Consider the following 18,181-nt stretch of genomic DNA (forward strand, 5'->3'; position numbering starts at 1 on the left):
GTTCTTTTTCTGTTTTGCCTTTTTTTTTAAAGTCCACTGACTTAACTAGGAGAGCTTAAAAGAGTATTATCTTAAGTCTAACTTTCAGAATAAAGCACAACTATTTGTAAAAGCACTATTGCATTAGCTGTAACTCCCTTATCTTTCAGCCAGAACCTGAAAAGCTTTATTAAATTTGTAGCAGCACTTACACTGTTCCCTGCCTACAGAACCAAACTGCTGCCATATGCACAGACATTCCAGTAGCCTGGAAAAGAGGGAAAAGAAACACTCTGAAGGGAAGAGCCCAGTGTCTCCTGCCCTCTGACAAGGCACAATCTGCCAGCAATCCCACAGAAACCTATGAAATCCTAGGATATGAGACTCATATGATGTGGCACTAAGCTGCTATGTACTTGTATTTCTGACCTGACCCCAAGCACTTTGTAAAGTCTCACTTTAGGCCACCCTTTTAAAACCAAATTTATCCACAGAGGACTATGAGATAGTTTCCGGTTCTGAGAGCCACACCTTTCATGCACAGCTTTCATTTCCTGCAGTGTCCACTGTGCAGAAAAAGACTACATGGGCTATAAACATCCCTCTGCTTAAGGACCAGAGATTACACCCTCAGTTTATCCATCACAGTCAAGAAATACTTGCAAAGCTCAGTCACATCAGTCATCAAAGGGGGAAAGGGGAGATCAAGCCTACAAATAGCAACATAACTAAAACTCCATTATTTTACTGCAACAAGACCTTCTGCTCAGCAAAAGAAAGATGACAAAGCCCATCAGTAGCCACAGCCAAAAAAGAGGCACAGCAGCAGGAGAATCAAGTCCCTTCCGCTACAATGATCTCACACAGGAAGCCTGAGTTCACATAAGGGGTGAAATGTAACACAAATGTCTTTGTCTATATAATCCAATCTGAAATGCAGGACACAGATGAGAAAGGGAAGCAGAATAGACAAAGACATGCTTTTGAAGAAGCTTTCTTCCAAATACATAGTCTAAAATAAGAAATAAAATAAGTAAAATTGGTACATGGGCCATTTTAGACAAAGCCTGTATCAGTTACAACCCAGAATTAGAACTACATTTGTTTCTTTTTTTTCTGAGACCAACAGATCAATAGGAAAACTAATTCTTCCTTAGATTTGAATATCTATTTTCACACATATTTTTTCACAGTATTTAACATAATTGTTGACATTATGAGAAAAGTAAAATAAAATGTCATGTCATTTACTTAAAGGGAAAACACCATATAGTCCACAGGAACAATGGTGAAGCATCCTGGATGTGGGGGACAGAACAGTAAGCGTAAAGGAAAAGGATTATCAATAGAGTCAGATGAGGGGAAAATCAGAGACAGGCAAAGAATGCAAAATGACTTCAAACAGGAAATTATGTTCTACCTAGACTTCACTGCCTATAGTCCTTTTATATTGAAACCTATATGTGTAAAAAAAAACCCAGACAAAAAAAATTATTCTTCCAAGGTCTGCTATATGAAACAACCCTTTATAGCTACAAAAAGTAAGTAAATTTTTTTAAAAAAGTTTTTAAAGGCAAATGTTCATAGAGCTCTCTTTTTGAAAATGTCAGAAGCAACACAGTTTGAAAAACTAAAGCAATTAATGAAGCTCTACGGTATATCAGATAGCATGAAAATTAGAGGAACCAGTAGAGCAGTGGCCAGATAAAAGAAAGTTGATGACCAGTAACTAATTGGCTAAATGTCTCTGTGGTCTTGCACTGAAGGTACCTTATGAATATTCACAAAACTTTTGCTTGAACCCTAGCTCCACTGTGGTTCTGACCACACTAAGGACTCTTCTGATAGTTGAATCCCATGCCCAAAACAGGGGGGAAAAAATCTTAATCCAGGTCATGGCTCCTTCCATTCTGCACTATGAAATCTAGAGAAGTCTTGCTTTATACTTTGTCAATACTGCAGCCTGCACTGCCTGCAGATCTAATTGCAATGTATCTTAGAGTTATTATTTCATTAATACTACATATCGTTAAAGTATCTGAAAGCAGTATCTGTTAAGAACAAGATGCAAAATTATGTGCCACATAACTGATACCATTTTGGGGAAAACCATTAAAAAGGCTAGGTGGGATACATACGTAACTTGGATCAGCATTAGTCAAAGAGGCTCATACTTAGAAATAAAATCCATTACTTTTTGAAAACTGTACAAAAAAACCCAGGAAACACTAACAAGCTTAGGCTGCTCTCATATTTCATTCACTGCAAATTTTCTTCTGCAGAGAGAGCATTACTTGTTTTTTACCTGAATACAGCTTCACATGGTAACAGAAAATTATTTTTGAACCAACAAGTGAATTTCATCTTAATATACTAATATTGAAAGCTATTGGCTTTTTAACATTAAAATCTAGTTCAACTATGACTCCTTGTAAATACAAGCATGAAGCCTGAGTAACAGCAATTTGTCAAACTGGGCATAAAATGACAGGTCAAAGTAACTGAAAGAACATTACAAGCACTTCACCCATGTTACATTAATGCCAATATAATGAATATTAGGCGGCAGAAAGTAGTCATCCAAATCCCACTTACATACAACAGAAAACATGCAAGAAGCTCAAAACCAGGGTCAAAAGTGAATTTTTGAGAAGGGATTTCATTCTTATAATTACTACAAAATTCTGTTAAAGCCCACAAACGAGGACAAATAATTTTAGCACTGTAATTATTCTTTTAAGCTTATTTGAGTGAAACTATTTATTGCTGCCCCATTATGTATTTAGCAACCATCTGCTCTTGCAGGGCTTCCTTCCTGATACTTTTATTCTCCACAAGTAGGCTAGTGTACAACTTTATTTTTTCAAATCCCTACTTCCTTCTGACCACATCATGTCTAGATATGACCCCAAATCAAAGCAATTCAGAAACTAAACTACTGCTTAGGTAGCACAGACATCAACATTTAATTAACATCCAGTAGGCAGGTGAACTGTTGACACCTTATTAACTTATCAGATCCCGAAACACTTTTCTGTTTTTCTCATTATCTAGTTTACCAAAACATTTCTGATCGTTTCAAATATTGCAGATTCCTTCTAGGATTTGATGCTTCTGTTTCAGTAAGATTCCTGACTTGCTGCTGCATTTACTGAAAATTTCTCTCTTCCACAGCGTAAAAACAACAAAATTATTTTTCCCATTGAGGATATAAAAATAAGTTTCCATTCCATAAACCTAATTTGACCTTAGACTCCAGTAAAATAATATGACAGAAAGCTCTCATGAAACTAAAAGCTTACTTAGAGAAAGTAGTTTATTCTCTTTATTCAGAAATTTAAATCTTCTATGGAGCAACCACCAAGTTTGTGAACAAAACAGTAATATAAAAAGGGTGGCCATGAACGTAACACACAGATGTGATATACTGATAATAACACTACAGCTTTAGCCTTTACTTTTCACTGCAATATTTAGCAATTCTGCTCAAACTATAAAAGCATTAATATACTCTATATGAATGCAGTTCAAACCAAAAGGTTCAAAGAACTCAAATTAATTTCCCAGATTGCAAATTCTAGAAATTTAATCAAAACTAAATTCAATTCCAAAACTACACTTTGCCTGCTAGTTTAGGAGACAGGATGGGCATACACTTGGCATTTACAACTGATAGCTCCAATTATTCAACAGAGAAAACATCAACAGTTCCTAACAACTACTACAGAGAATATTCACACACAAAATATAATAGCTATTTCTTAAAAATACAAGCTTCCTTTATACTTGGGCATTTTTTTAATATCAAAACCTGATGTTTTGTTTTAAACACACACTTTCTCTTTAAATTATTTGAATATGAAACATCATTTTTCAAGACAGTACTTATTTGCAGAAGGTCCTGTAGTGACATGGGTTGTGGTGTTTATCACTTCTGGTATCTCATCATAGTAGTCTGGCACTGTTAAAGAAAGTCACTGAAAAATCTCAGCTACTCTCTGGCAGTCTCAAATTTCACAGAGTATAGCACAGACCGATAAGCAGATATACCAAAACGGCTCCAACACACACAGGTGCAAAAACAGCTGTAAATCTATGTTTTGGGTTTGGGAATTATTTTTTTTTTTACTTTTGTTACAATCTTGTGATATTTACACATTTTTAGTAATATGCTATACTTCAGTCACTACTTATTCAGTATCTAATTTGCAAACATGTAAACCATACATTGCAAAGAGTTTGAAGGAAACTAGTTAGTCTGTTATCTTTTGCTTTTATATAATTAAAATCTTAAATTTTAGGGTAAATCTAATTAGAATAGTTTTAGGAAAGACTTCTGAAATATTTTATATAGGCCATAAACAAAATCAAGATAGCAGCAGCAACCAAACCCTTATGACTGTAGGTTATTTTTTTCGCAGCAGTTTAGATGCAATTAATGACAATTTTTTGCTATCACTTGGTACATTTTTCCTTGAAATCAAGGCTTAAGTGTCCTAGGGGAAAAGATAATATGCTCCTGACCAGTCCATACTAGCCATCAAGTGTAGGAGAAAAATTAATGGAGACTGTGAACAAGGGAAGTTTAATGAGTACATCCTTTTGCCAATGCCATAACGTGACATGCAATTAAAGAAGTTGGCATTGCTCTGTGTAACCTTCTGAATTATGCAGACTCTGATAGTCAGACTAAGACTAAAGCCACATTTTTCACTCTTATCATTAAAATTGCACCGTTACCTGTCAGGCAAGCTAAATAAATCCACGGCCAAACACTGATGACAACTGCAAAATCATATTTTAAAGAGCTCCTTTAAATGCTAATAGTCTATTAGAGGCGTGGGTGAGCATTCCTTTAACTAAAGGGATTAAAAAAATGGAGGGGAAGATAAAATAGCTTCAGAGAATCATCCCTATAAAGAAAGGAGGATGTACAAGTAATTATGTAAGAAATTCTGACTTTATAAATGAGGACATAACTATCATGAGGACAGCATGACATTTATTAGGCACTTTCTTACCATTGAGCTAACATTACATATAGACAACTTTTTGAGAAGAAAATTAAAATTTCTAAGTAATTTTAACAAATGACAGAGGCAAAACTCTATAATAATCTATGAAGATTTATAATTGCATACTGTAAGTGCTTACACTCACAAAATGCCAATTACCTAACTGGCAGAACTCATACTGGCTGACATATCAGACTTGATACACAATGAGAAAAAGCAGACATTCATTTACAAATTACTAGAAACCTGGGGAACCTCTTAACCCCTTCCCCACAATACATAAACATACTTAACTCAAAGGAGTAAAATGAAAACTACTCGTGTACCAGAAACCAAAATGAAGAAAGATAAATTAAAATACTTCATATTTTAAGCTCAGTAAAGTCTCCTCTACTTCAGAATGGTACCACTCTACACAGGTAGTTCCACCAAAAATAAGCCTATCCTCAAGGACCACAGTTTGTGGCCTGTTTTGGAAAGCACTGACTGAGTAAAAGTAAACACGGCAATCTCCCATTCAAGAGTGACAGACATGGAAATAACATTCACCTGCAGAAGGGGAGTGCTTAGCTTTCAACATGGTGTCAAATGCTGCCTGTGGGTACAATCAGGCACCACCCGAAACAAAGCTGATCATTGACACTATAATCCTCCCAAAATCTGTTTCCATTTTCTTATTAGAGAAGAAATGTTCCTATCACTCTCTAGCATCTTTCAGTGTTGCATTCCACTAAAATACACACAACTGTAGGAATAAAAAAGATAACTACTTTGCTAAATAAATCATTAAAAGCTTTCAATATCTCCAGAGAAGGACATTCCAAAACACTGTAATACTGACATTACACTGCAGTAAGCAAACTAATTATTTCCAGATAGATAGATATGGGTAGGAGAAGAGGCCATAGTACTATTTTAGCCACTCTGGCATCAGGAATTACAAGGATGACAAAGGATGCTGAAGAGCTCAAAACGCAGAACCCTAGATAGTGGTGGAGGCCCACACATTTTCTACAACAAACAAGAGGTAGAATGCTGCCACTGACCATATTCACTAGTCATTACTTTAGGGACTAAGGGCACATCTAATAAAACTAAACTCAGCCTGGAAGAGTACTCTTGCAGCTGTATGTTCATGAACAAGTCATTAAGGTTGTAGACAAGCACAAATGACTGATAACAGTAGGAAAATCACAACATTTGTGAATTTACTCATCCAGGTTCCTGTCACACTCTAGCTTAAATACAAATTTCCTCCAAAAAACTTCAAGTCCTTGCATGTTTTTCAAAAAGCCATTACCATTAGAACTACTGTGTGTCTACCCACACTTTTCTCATGTATTTAACATGGAGCTACTCACTCCACAAGTGCATCCTTCCTGCCTGAATGTTATTGGTCCCCACTGTTATACACAGCAGTTTAAAGACAGAAGTCTTCAACCTACTTTATGAAATAGTAAGATTTTTTTAATAAATTAATGAAAATGTACATGGATGGATGAGTGATAAACAGGCAGTAAGAATACAAAATACAGAAAATATTGCCAACGCATGTACTTGTCAAACATCAAAAAACAAGCTAACATTAACTGGATAGCAAAAGCAGACAATTATATAACATTTAATTTGGGCAAAGCCCTAAGTAATACCAGGAAATTACTGTTCCGTGAAAAGGTGCTGCAACACACTAATCAGGAAAGTAGCAGTTATTGTTCTTTTTTTAATGTGAATTTCTAACCATTAACGCAATGTGCAGCTGTGAGAAGATAAACAGGATGCTAGATTGAAGGACAAGCACGCATGATTAAAATGCAGCACTACTGTTGATACCAAAAGCATGCCATTACGTCTATCTCTGTATGGTACTGCCTAGATGAGAAAATTAGTGTGGCTAACAATTTGTCACTTCATAATCTGCTTAGTCAAACTAGTCAGCCCAAGAGCCACTGTGAACAACTGCTCTGCACTGAGTCCTGTCTTATCTGCTCTAAAATCCTTCACTCATGACACTGTCAAAGGTGTTGTTCTTGAAACAGAAAATTATTTGTGTCAAACTGTTTTAAATTAATAATGCTGGAACCTACCTTTTACCTTCCCCTAAAATGCAGAAAGTCCAGAGTTCCACATATTTGTAATTATAAACTTGATCACTAACTAGAGAAACAATTAAAATCCATGAACTAATACTACACGGAGAATAAAAATGGTGACTGTTTAAAACTTTCCCCAACATTTTATGCATAAAACAACTCTGAGGGAAGAATGAGAATACATGTAATCTTCATTTTCCCCCCACTGTTATTGTCTACTACCTCCCTCTCCTCTCTAAAATAAACCAGTGCTTCAGCTATAGGCTAGAGAAAACAACTGGCAAAAGGAAAAAAATTCTCAGAAAGCGTTAGACACAGCACAGACGCCTGTTTTCCTTTCAGCAGAACCTTGAAAATCTGAGCTTGCTACTGGTACCAATCCTGGCCACCACAGCGCAGCAAGCTGAGGGAAGAATCTCACTCTCACTTTGGCATTCTCAAGACCCTCTATCAGCCGTCCACATAAGACAGAATTCTGTTCTGCCTTGCAGCTGAGAAATCCTGCATTTACCTTGGATATCTAAAGTAAAATCTAGTAAGGCAACTGGCTAGTGTGGCATTCCAACAGGAAAAATTACTACAACACATTAATCATTGAAAACACATTAATCCAAACGTTGTTTAAATACCGTATTCCATTTAAAACTTTTTTTTTGTTTCAACTGTGCAAATGGAGTTGCACAAGAAGCCTGAAGAGACAGGACGCAGCAAGTATCTGTAGTATAATCCCTGAGATACAGCAAAACCAGAGTGACTCACATTGTTCTAGTAAAAGAAACCATCAATTGACAGAATCCATTTCACACACTCAGTCTGAAGCTACGTTTGGCAGTCTATCAATTGTATAAGTGAAATTTTCATAGCCTTGACATAAATAAAAGTCACTAAAGAGAGACTTTTTATTTGAGAAGCAGCTTTCTTAAATTATATGGGTAACTGAAAAATAAAGCTGTCATTAGAGAAGGTTTTATTAAGTTACGGACTGCCAGAAATAATTGGCTTTTGCAGCAGGAAATCTGGAACAGCTGAACATAGTTCAAAATAATATGGTTATCTAAAGGAATTTTTTTCCTTCCTCTAACAGAAACTTCACATGAAGACAGATGTAGTTCAGCACGTTACATTTTAGCTAACATCTCCTTAAAATATTTCAAATATACTTATAAACAACATAATACTGTTACATTTACTGGGAAAAAACCTTTCAAAGCAGCTGCTCGGTTCACCTTTAGCTAGATGGTTATCCTGACTACCCATCAGATCAAAAAAAAAAAAGAAAAATTTCTCTGCATATAAAAAGCAATGAAGCCTCTAAACTACACATAAGTGTTCCCTGATTTTTTTTTTAGATAGTGACTACATAGACTACGGCTTTGACAGATACTACATATTCTACAGATACTAATGTAGCTTTTAGGATTTGGGAGCAACATCTAAATTCTCGACAGACAATACAACAGACAAGAATGGTCAGGAAACCCAACAGACTAAATGTAAACTCATTCAGTCTCGTCTTCCTGAATGTCAAACACACAAAAATAATCTGAAGGTAACTATGGACTGAACTCTCACCTACATGTGTTATACATGACTTCTAGTATTGACAACTTAGAAGTCAGTGTATTCAGCATTTTCATTTAAAACTTGCATTTTCTATGTATGTCCAGGAATGACAATGGCTACTGAAATGATAATAGGATAATCTCCTTGCTATAAAACCTATAGTGTTTCACAGAAACAACACAGTCTTCCATAGCACCTCTTTCTTACACTTAATGTCATAAAGGAGAAAACCAGAATGAAAGTTCAGATCACCTGTAACAGGAAAGAAAACTGAACACTGCTCCCTGGAAGGGACACCAAAATAGTAACATGTCAACTAAAGCAACTACTTAATCACAGATGAGAGAAGCAGATAGTTCTAAGTTAATATGAGAACCAACAATAAAATTTGCTGGTTCCTCACTTTACCTAAATGACATTTCCTATGAAATGGAAGAAAGGTTACTGTAATTCTTTTGAAGCCAAATAAGAAGTTAATATAATGTAGCATGGAATTTCTGTCTTAATACAATTTCTCTTGGCGGAGAACAACAAGCAAATAAAACTATTTGTATTGGAATATTTAGCTGCAGAATGGTGAAATACTTTAAAAACAATTCCAAGGGTCTTTGAAGTATTCTTATTTAATAAATTGTACATTTGCTTACCTATTTAATGATGGCAGAAGAGAAAGCAATGCCAAAGCAGAAAGTTTTCTTCTTTCTGGCTGAGTGATGTTATCCATCCGATCAACCCACATTTCAATCATGTTACCAAGAATTTGGTCCGACTGCATTGGGAAACACCATGTTCTTTTTCAATTATAAGTACATCAGTGTGTTAAGAAAAGAACTTAATTTTTCTAGCAAATGAATACATTATTTAGTCTTGGAAAGACACTACACAGTTGTATACCTGACAGAAGTAATAAGCAACATGTACTTTTTACATTTTCTATGACAATGCTTCTAGGCCTTGAACCCTACATACCATTAGCTGTAACCTAGATGCTTGAAATGTATTTCATTTATGGAGAGGGAATTAATTCAGGACAGCAAATTATTCCGTTTTTCCCTAACAGTCTCATAGAAACAGAGCACATGGACTTATTCTGTTTTATCTACACAGCAACCAATTAAAAAAAAAAAAGACTGGTCGTTATTTGTTTGAAAACTGTATTATACCCCAAAAAGCAAATTTCACTGAAAGACATAATAGAACACCTGAAGCAAAAGACCCTCAGTGAAACTGAATCACACTGAATTTGATACTCTAGAAATGCAGAGGAGAATCATTAGACCATCCTCCAGGCTGCAAGATCCATCAAGATGGCACAAGGAAAGAAATTCTCCCCCTACAACTGCATGTGAACTAAGGGGGTTTACATGGCTAATTGTGGGATAAAGCAGGAAGAGAATTTAGGGACTCTAAAAACATCCCATTAAAATTTTTAAAGTAATTATGGGAACATGTAAAAGTTGTTACATGGTGTTCAGGGAAAGGAGAGAAGGAGGGAGAAGAGCCCCTTTTCAAGATTAACTGGGCAGGAACAATCATGGATAATAGAGGGAAAAGTTTAGTCAGATCAAAAGAAGGCAAGAATACTCTATGTAATACAGCTGAAATACCAAGACACAAAAAACCCGAAAGGACAAAAAAGGACAATAAACCTTACCTCCTGACCCAATTCACATGCCATCTGGCTCAAAAGTAATGAAAAAAACCTTGCATTTTGTAGTAGAACTCTACCTATGATCCCCAGATAAGTAGACATCACCACTGGGTACCTCTGAAATTAAAATAAACCAAAACAAAAGGTGCTTAGTGTAAGTAAAAGAAAAATATTTGACACACACAGCAGCAGTATCTGGAAAATACTTGTATGCATCACTTATGTCTTTCATGAAATTTTAAATTATAAATTGCCATTTAAGAGCCTCTAGGAACAGAAGACTGAGTGAGCAATCTTTACCAGTTTTCCGTTCTTACAATATGAAAACTAAAGCAATTTCAAAGTCTATTTCATCCAAACAGACTCATCCCTCAACTTGCAGGGTGATTTTACTTTAAATTTCAAAACCTGTATCTTAAGGAACTAACAGTTTATTGTACTGTTAAAACACCACTTTTGAAGTTGATGCTGGTTCCAAGTTACTGCTTACAATTTCAGTAAAATTAAGAACACTTAGTATCTCTGATGTTTTTACTTTTTTCAGATAGAAGCCATAATACATTTGCCAAAAACTAATCTGCAGGTGTCTCAAAATTAACTGGATAGAGGAATAAGTTCACTACTATATTATCTTTGGTTATTTTAAAAGAAGCTATGGATTTTTTCATATTAAATTCAGCACATAACAATATAACTGTATTTTGTGAAATAGCCTACCTGAAAAACAAAATGCTAACATTTACCTGAAAATTCTAACCCAGAGTAATATATTTCAAATGGGGTACAATGAATTTATTAGTCATAAATCAGAAGACATTTTAAAAATCCACTCTCTATCCTTGTGCTTTGAACAGCAAAATGTACTTTGCTATATAGCATTACTTGCTTAAATTTGGAAATCTTATCCAGCTCAGATACTGGAGCTACTTATTGATATTTGAAGGTCTTCAACTGAGAAAAAAGCAAAGATTTTGATCAAAAATGTAAAAAAGCTGAAAGAATTCCACCCACTGATTCCTGCTAGAAACTGAAAGGTTCAACACAGTTAAAGCATATTTGATTTTACTCATTTGTTGTCTACAAAGAGAGAACATGGAGATGTTACGACACTTAAGCCAGCAAAATCCTAAAGACTATCTCACACAACTCATTCAGCTCTTCATATTAGATATATCAGTTAGGAAAAGAAGGTCAAGTTGATCTTCTCCTGGTTCAGTTTGTTTTTCTCTCATCCAGGTACAATTAAAAAGGAATAGTATGTGTCTTAAAAAAAAAAAAAACACGCAACAATAAAAAACTCCATCACTGACTAAGGGTTACACTAGGCCTAATGTTATAACTCTTAAAAATGTTAATGGTGAAGAAACAGTGGAACAGCAGAATTAAATTTCTGTTATTTTATTAAAACAAACACTGCATGACAAAACAAGTGCTGGACAGGTTGTTTTTTCTTGTGCTACTGTGTTACCTTTAAAGATTTTTAAAGTAGATATGAAAAATCTATCTGATGCTCTTAAAACAAGAGAAAATACAACATCAGTATGAAAAAGCTGGAGATAATGGAAGGTACTTTCATTTTCCAAATGAAAAGTAGAGAGTAGTTAAAGGAACTCTTACCTCCCCTTCTATAATCCCCCTGAATACTGATGGCAGAAGGGGTTGAAACATTTGAGGACCCAACACAGGGTTGACTTTTAGGACATTTTCTACAACCTTAAGAACAAAAGCAAATTAGACCATTAGCAAAGTACATTCATAAACCTTAACCAAAGCTTTAAACCCATGTGAACTGGTGTACACATATAAAGTGCTCAGAGGATGCTTACCATTAAATACCAGCAAATCCAAGATTGCTGAAACTATATTCTAGTAAAATATTCTGCAAACCTGATTTGCATAAATACACCTGGTTAAAGCTGACAGGCCAATGAAACCCACCTAGCCAAGCACCTCACAAGCCTCCCCATGGCCCAGGCAAAGTTGATGAGGTGGTTTGGAAAAAGGGACCTTGTTATGGTTCCAGGAAAAGCAGAGGATTGAGGTGGTTGGTAGGGTGAAGTACCAGCAGTTCAGAGCGTATTTCCATAGCTGTCATGTCATGTTTTGAGAGCCTGCTGATTAGGATCTACCAGCTCCTTGCAGGTGTGCTCTCAGAGGTGCTATTCTGGGCACCTTGCTCTGGTTCCCAATGTTTAAAATCTTTACCCTTTGTTTTTCAGATCCCTTTCCCCTCATGTGCTGTTCCCTGAAGTAATTTGTTTTCCTGCCTTCTTCCATTTTTCTTTTGCCCAGATGTTTGTGCTCCACCCTTGTACCAAGAGAGATGGGCAGAGGCTGTGAGAATAATGGGCTGAGGGCTCCTCACTCCTACTTCCAGGTAGAGAAAGTGATGCCACATGCATGAACACACTGATGTGTTTTCAAGCACATAAAGGTATCATAAAGGTACCACACCTAAACACTCTTAGTCTCCATTTACTTCCACCTCAGAGGAATTTCAACAAGGACCAATTATTCTGTGCTCTTGACCAAATTGTCCTAAATATTTTTTCTCCATTTTGAACCTTGTTCCCAATACCTTCATTTAATACTCTAGTTTTTGCACTGAGAAAACTATTAAGCAGTTGACCTTTCTCAATGCCTCTCAACTTTGTAGACCTTTAATATGCAGAGGTATAAAAAAGGCTTATTATAAACAGAGGTAAACAGAACTTCTTCCCTACTCTTTCTGGGTACTGGAAGTTTTGGCCATCTACTTTGTTCCTTGCACAGTCTTTTTAAATCTTTTATTGTCTGTGTCAAGATAATTATAAAATCAAGTCACATCAAGCCTCAGCAATCTTGCAACAAATTGTCTTCTCAGTCCAAATTAGTATTTTTCAACCTTATTAATTTAATTACTGTTCTAATATCCATTTACAATCCACGAAAGCTGTTTGAATGAAACTACTTCAGAGAACACCCCCGGGTGTTTCTGTTCCCAATGCTTATCTAGATTTTGGGGTTTTTCTGTTTCACAAGTCAGCACAGTGAAGCCTGACAAAACTTTTTCTAAAAATATTTACAAGGATGATAGCTCAGTTATCCCTCTGGAATCAAGAGGGCATTGCTAGGAAAGTATTCCAAGTATACTACACAAATCTTGCAGCAAGGCCACACTGGGACCCAAGTGAATAAATTATTCTGTACTAGCAGTATAATTCCATTTTATAAATTTGATTAAAAGCTGCTGCATAAAACATTTGCTCAACTACAGACTTTAAATAATATCACTGAATAGACTGGAACTGACATTTTAAATTTCAGACCTAGAGGTCTTATGCTCTTCACAGAAGTAACTACAAACAGGGGAGACTCTGAACTTCACCAGTTGTTTTCTGTCCTGGATTCTGGAACCAGCTGTGAATCCACCAAAGGGACAGCTGGGATCCGATTTATATCCCCCATCACATTTACAATTAATTTAATTCAAGTCCAAATTTTCATAAACAACACAGAGCCTCCTGTTAGTGCAACCACTGTTACTAGTAGTACACTACAGCTACTAGTCAGTTACCTTGCAATCATATATTCCAACTTTATTTCCCAAAATTCTTTAAAAGACATATTCAAATCATTGTTATTAACACTTCAAAAGCCTATGAGTTCCACAACATCATTTTAAGGCAGTGTGAAAAATATAAATTTCTGGTTCTTTGAAAAACCTTTAGCAACTTCATTTAAGCAGTTATGGCCATTACAACAGCAACTTATGCCAAAGGCAAACAAAGATTGTTTGAACTCTGTGTCTGGTACAAATGGAAGTATGGTACACAAAGGAATTTCATGGAGACCACATACATATGCCATTCAATAAAGATAGGAGAAGTTTGCTCTATACTCACTTCAAGTAAGTAGTTAAACCACCACTGACAGTTTAACTCCAGTGTCAAATTCTGCTAAATACATTGGTTTCTTCTACATGTTCTAAATTCTACTTGAAAACATTACATGTACAAGCTGAGCCTCTGAATATTATTTTCATTATACTCCACCTTTAAAACTTGAACTTGACCTTCAATAGTTATGTCCTTCAAAAGCTCACAAAATGACTGACATAAGTCAGCAGCATACATCTGAAACAAAATGAAAACGAAGGTGTTATGCAATGCATTTTATATATTGGTATATATTTCAAAACTCAGTTCCTTAGGGGTTTACATATGCCTAAAGACCCAGTTTCTCTTCAAAGATTGTATCTGTTAAAATGTTCATCATTCTAAACTAATTAAAATCTAATCTAAGCATTTTGTTCCATTTTTAACATTGCAGGACATCGAAACAATCTCGAAGAATTTTCTAATCAAGAAGGTGTGACAACAAGGTATAATATCTTGTTCAACTCCTGCTAGCATGTACATTCATAATTTTAATCTGGTAGGATAATAACAGTAACTATTATTACCCAGCACAGGACCATAAAGATATCAAACTATTAAATCAATCCACAAAGCATTAATTCTAAATAATATTTCTCAAATCTGAATGTCCACCATGCACCATAAAGAGCTAACATTAAAACAGTATGTTTGTATACACATATATGAATAAGAGTATAAATGTTTGTGTGTATGGCATGCTCCAAGACGAGAGAAAAAACAGTTTGCCAGTAAAGACCTGAGGCGGTAGTATGGATCTTTATATAATGGTAACATACCTCCAAAAATTCAGATGAAGATAAGAAAATATAAGCATTGATGATCTTAAAGCAATTTTTGAGATTTTCTGAACTCAGCTCTGGAAGAAACAGAAATCACAATTCAGAACCTGATCATCAAACTGAAGTACAACCAAGATGATTTCCTTCTAAAAGTCTTCTCCTCTCACAGCTTGTAGTGCCAGATACCAACAAATAGAAAAAAGATCTTAGATCCAGTGCCAATCAGGCTTGCTCTCTCTCTCTCCAAAGACAATTACTAGTGTGGGATGACAGCTCTCGTGCTCAAATGGAAGCACAAGAAATCCTACAACCTCAAAAGCCAATGGCAACTAAAAATGAAAAACAAACAAACAAAAGTCAGGTTTTGGATGCAATACTGGGTTAAGGAGATATTAAACACAGAATAAATGAAACATGTACTTTAGAGACTTGCAGTTACAGATAAATGGTCTCTCTCACACTGAGTCAGTAAATGCTGAGCAAAAAGAATGAAATAAAGACTGCAGTTCTGCTCTTCTGACCCAGATGCCATATCAAATGGCATTGAGCTGACACACACTGAGCTGTAGGGCATAGCTTGAGTATTTCAATAAAGAAATACCAGCCTAAGAGACAGACACACATGGAGGAAGATTTACAGCAGCAGCTAGAAGAGAGAAAAAATGATATATCCTCAGGCATTACCTGTAAGACTGTTAAAGGAAAAAAAATCACTCTGGAACATGTATAAGCAGAACTCACAGCAAAATGAAAAGTTTCAAAGTTTCACATGGATGTTGATAATAGTGCAGAAAGTCCACATTGTGTAAAACCAAGGCAAAAGACCAAAGAACCTCAAAGAGATAAATTTCCTTTAAAGCAGTTTGGAAGACAAACTATCATTGGATAAAAGAGTTGGACCTCAGTTCCATCAGCTTTTAAATATCTAATAAAACCATTATGGAGAAGCAACAGGAAAATATTTTTACATTAATTTTAAATAAAATTCCTTCACCAGATGGAACAAGCATCTGGCTAAGACCTCATATGTCTCCCAAGGCTTAGATGAAAGCAGTCATATGAAAGTGTTGCTTACACCTAGCAATATTAATATATAAAAAGTTCTACCAAAAACAGTTATCGCCATGACTGTGGCTGCTTTTCCATTATAACATCTGTATAGTTCTGGGGAGGTTCAGCAGATTTTCTTTTTTCCCCCACTCATTAGGTGAATATTGATGCTCTTCCATTGGATATGGCCATAGGACAGTTTTGCATTCCTGTGTATGTTCATATGTCAGTACTCAGACAGGTCATATCTTGTAAATATTTATTAAGAGTATTTTTGTCTCTTAACTTGAAAAGAGATCACCTATCAATCCAAAATGCTCATCAAAAGATTACAAGATAACTATGAGTTTAGTTTAAGTAGCATATTACTACAGTTACACATTGAGTTCTTCTTAGAGGTCTGCATTTGTGTTTTTCTCTTTACTGGATAGAATAATATTTAAAGTTTCAGACACTGAAGCAAGTAGATAAATTCTAAATAAATGGTCACATAAACATTAATTACTACTAAGTTTTCCATAACTTCCCATTCTGTGATAAACAATAAAAGGTAATAAAATGTGTGTAGCAAAAATTGTACTTCAGGTCAAAATGAAAACAGATAGGACAGATGCAACAGAAATAACTGAACCTCAGTCACTCAAACACAGCTCAATGTTTAGCAAAATTTTCTGGAAAGACCTCATGTTGAACTAACTACATTTAGAAGCTAATTATACATCAATTCTCTTGCCAGGATTTCCTGAATCAAACATTTTTCTGAATTCATTAATGTGCTCCTTTGAGTTTTGTTTGGATCAGAGGAGTTAGACCAGTTTCAGTAACCTGGTTTTTGCCAGTACCTTTATAAATACAGCACATGCACATTAATCTTAGTGCTTCTTGGAATAGGTATGTCTAGACTATGACCGTATTCCCAAACTGAAATTGTACCAAATTCAACTGTCATTTTAAGCAGCCTCAGTGCAGAAATACTTCCATCCTAAGAAAATCAATGTATTTCTCCATTCCACATTATTCAATACATTGCAAGAGATGTATTAAAGAGACTGCGCAATCCCTCTACAGGGCAATTACAGTTCAACAGAGTTTAAACAGTAGCACCAGTACTGAACTGGTATGACTATTATGCTGTGAATATTTATTATACATCAGTGACAACACCATAATCTTTGAAGGCTGGTCACTTATGCAAGTGAAATCAAGCCTTCATATCAAATGCAACATTCTGCTTCTAAAGGCAAATCTAATTGACTTGTATAACTCCTCTTACATCCACTTCCAACAACAGCAGTATCTTGAAATGGGAATAAAAAGATATTTTCATAATGACAATTATATCTGGAAGTGAACAACTACACATTATTTTCAGATTAGTTAAAAAAGGAAAATCAAAAACATATTTACAAATATCTTTCCCCTTCTCAAGTTCAAAAATCTCACATATGAATTCTTCTTCCCCTGCCCTCTGCTCTTCTACTTGGTCCATGTTCACCTCTGACATATTTTCTGAATGACTTACACACTTATATAGAAGCTAAACACACCAGCAAAATCATTACATTACCTATATATTACAGTAATTCCATTCGGTAAAAATAAATTCAGAAAATAAAGGTCAGGAGGTTAATACTACTTACATTGTATTTTCAAGAACTAATTTTCTGGAGCATCTTGTTGCTAATTCTCCACCCCACCCCACAAGACATAAACATGGTAGTTACCTATTCAGAACTTCCCTTTACCTCATCTGTCCTTTGACTTTTACTTTGATGCCTTCAGACTGAATTGAAAACCAGTCTTGGAGAGATTATCTTTTTTCCCCTTATCTCAGACACTTAAGGCACACAAGATTTTGCAATTTTGACTTCTCACCTTTTCTGACAGCTACATCACCATGCTAAGAAGGACACAAGAGTCTGACTTAAAAGTGCTGGAAGTTTCAGCTGAATGCAGCTACTGGTGTACTAGAAAAATTCTGCTACATGTTTAAAACTGAACAGTTATTTAATTAACCAGCACTATTGATCATCAGTGATTAATATGTTTTCTTTTGCAAGATGCTGCACCTTAAACTATACTGTTGCACTTGATTTAAGTGAAGAATCTCTTTTTCAAGTGTCCTGAATGAAGT

At 35.4% G+C, this 18,181-nt stretch overlaps 1 protein-coding gene across 1 annotated transcript in view; it reads right to left on the minus strand.

The window, feature by feature from the left end:
* Window positions 1–18,181, minus strand: part of IPO11 (importin 11) — an 84,537-nt gene that overhangs the window by 18,753 nt on the left and 47,603 nt on the right. Inside the window, exons 25-29 of the mRNA XM_058823356.1 lie at window positions 14,995–15,074; window positions 14,333–14,413; window positions 11,916–12,011; window positions 10,302–10,415; window positions 9,295–9,416 (exon numbers count right to left, since the gene is read on the minus strand). Coding sequence (XP_058679339.1) covers window positions 9,295–9,416; window positions 10,302–10,415; window positions 11,916–12,011; window positions 14,333–14,413; window positions 14,995–15,074 — 493 coding nt within the window. The remainder of the gene's footprint in view (window positions 1–9,294; window positions 9,417–10,301; window positions 10,416–11,915; window positions 12,012–14,332; window positions 14,414–14,994; window positions 15,075–18,181) is intronic.

The sequence above is a fragment of the Ammospiza caudacuta genome, chromosome Z, assembly GCF_027887145.1.
Source record: "Ammospiza caudacuta isolate bAmmCau1 chromosome Z, bAmmCau1.pri, whole genome shotgun sequence".
NCBI classification, from domain to species: Eukaryota; Metazoa; Chordata; class Aves; order Passeriformes; family Passerellidae; genus Ammospiza; species Ammospiza caudacuta.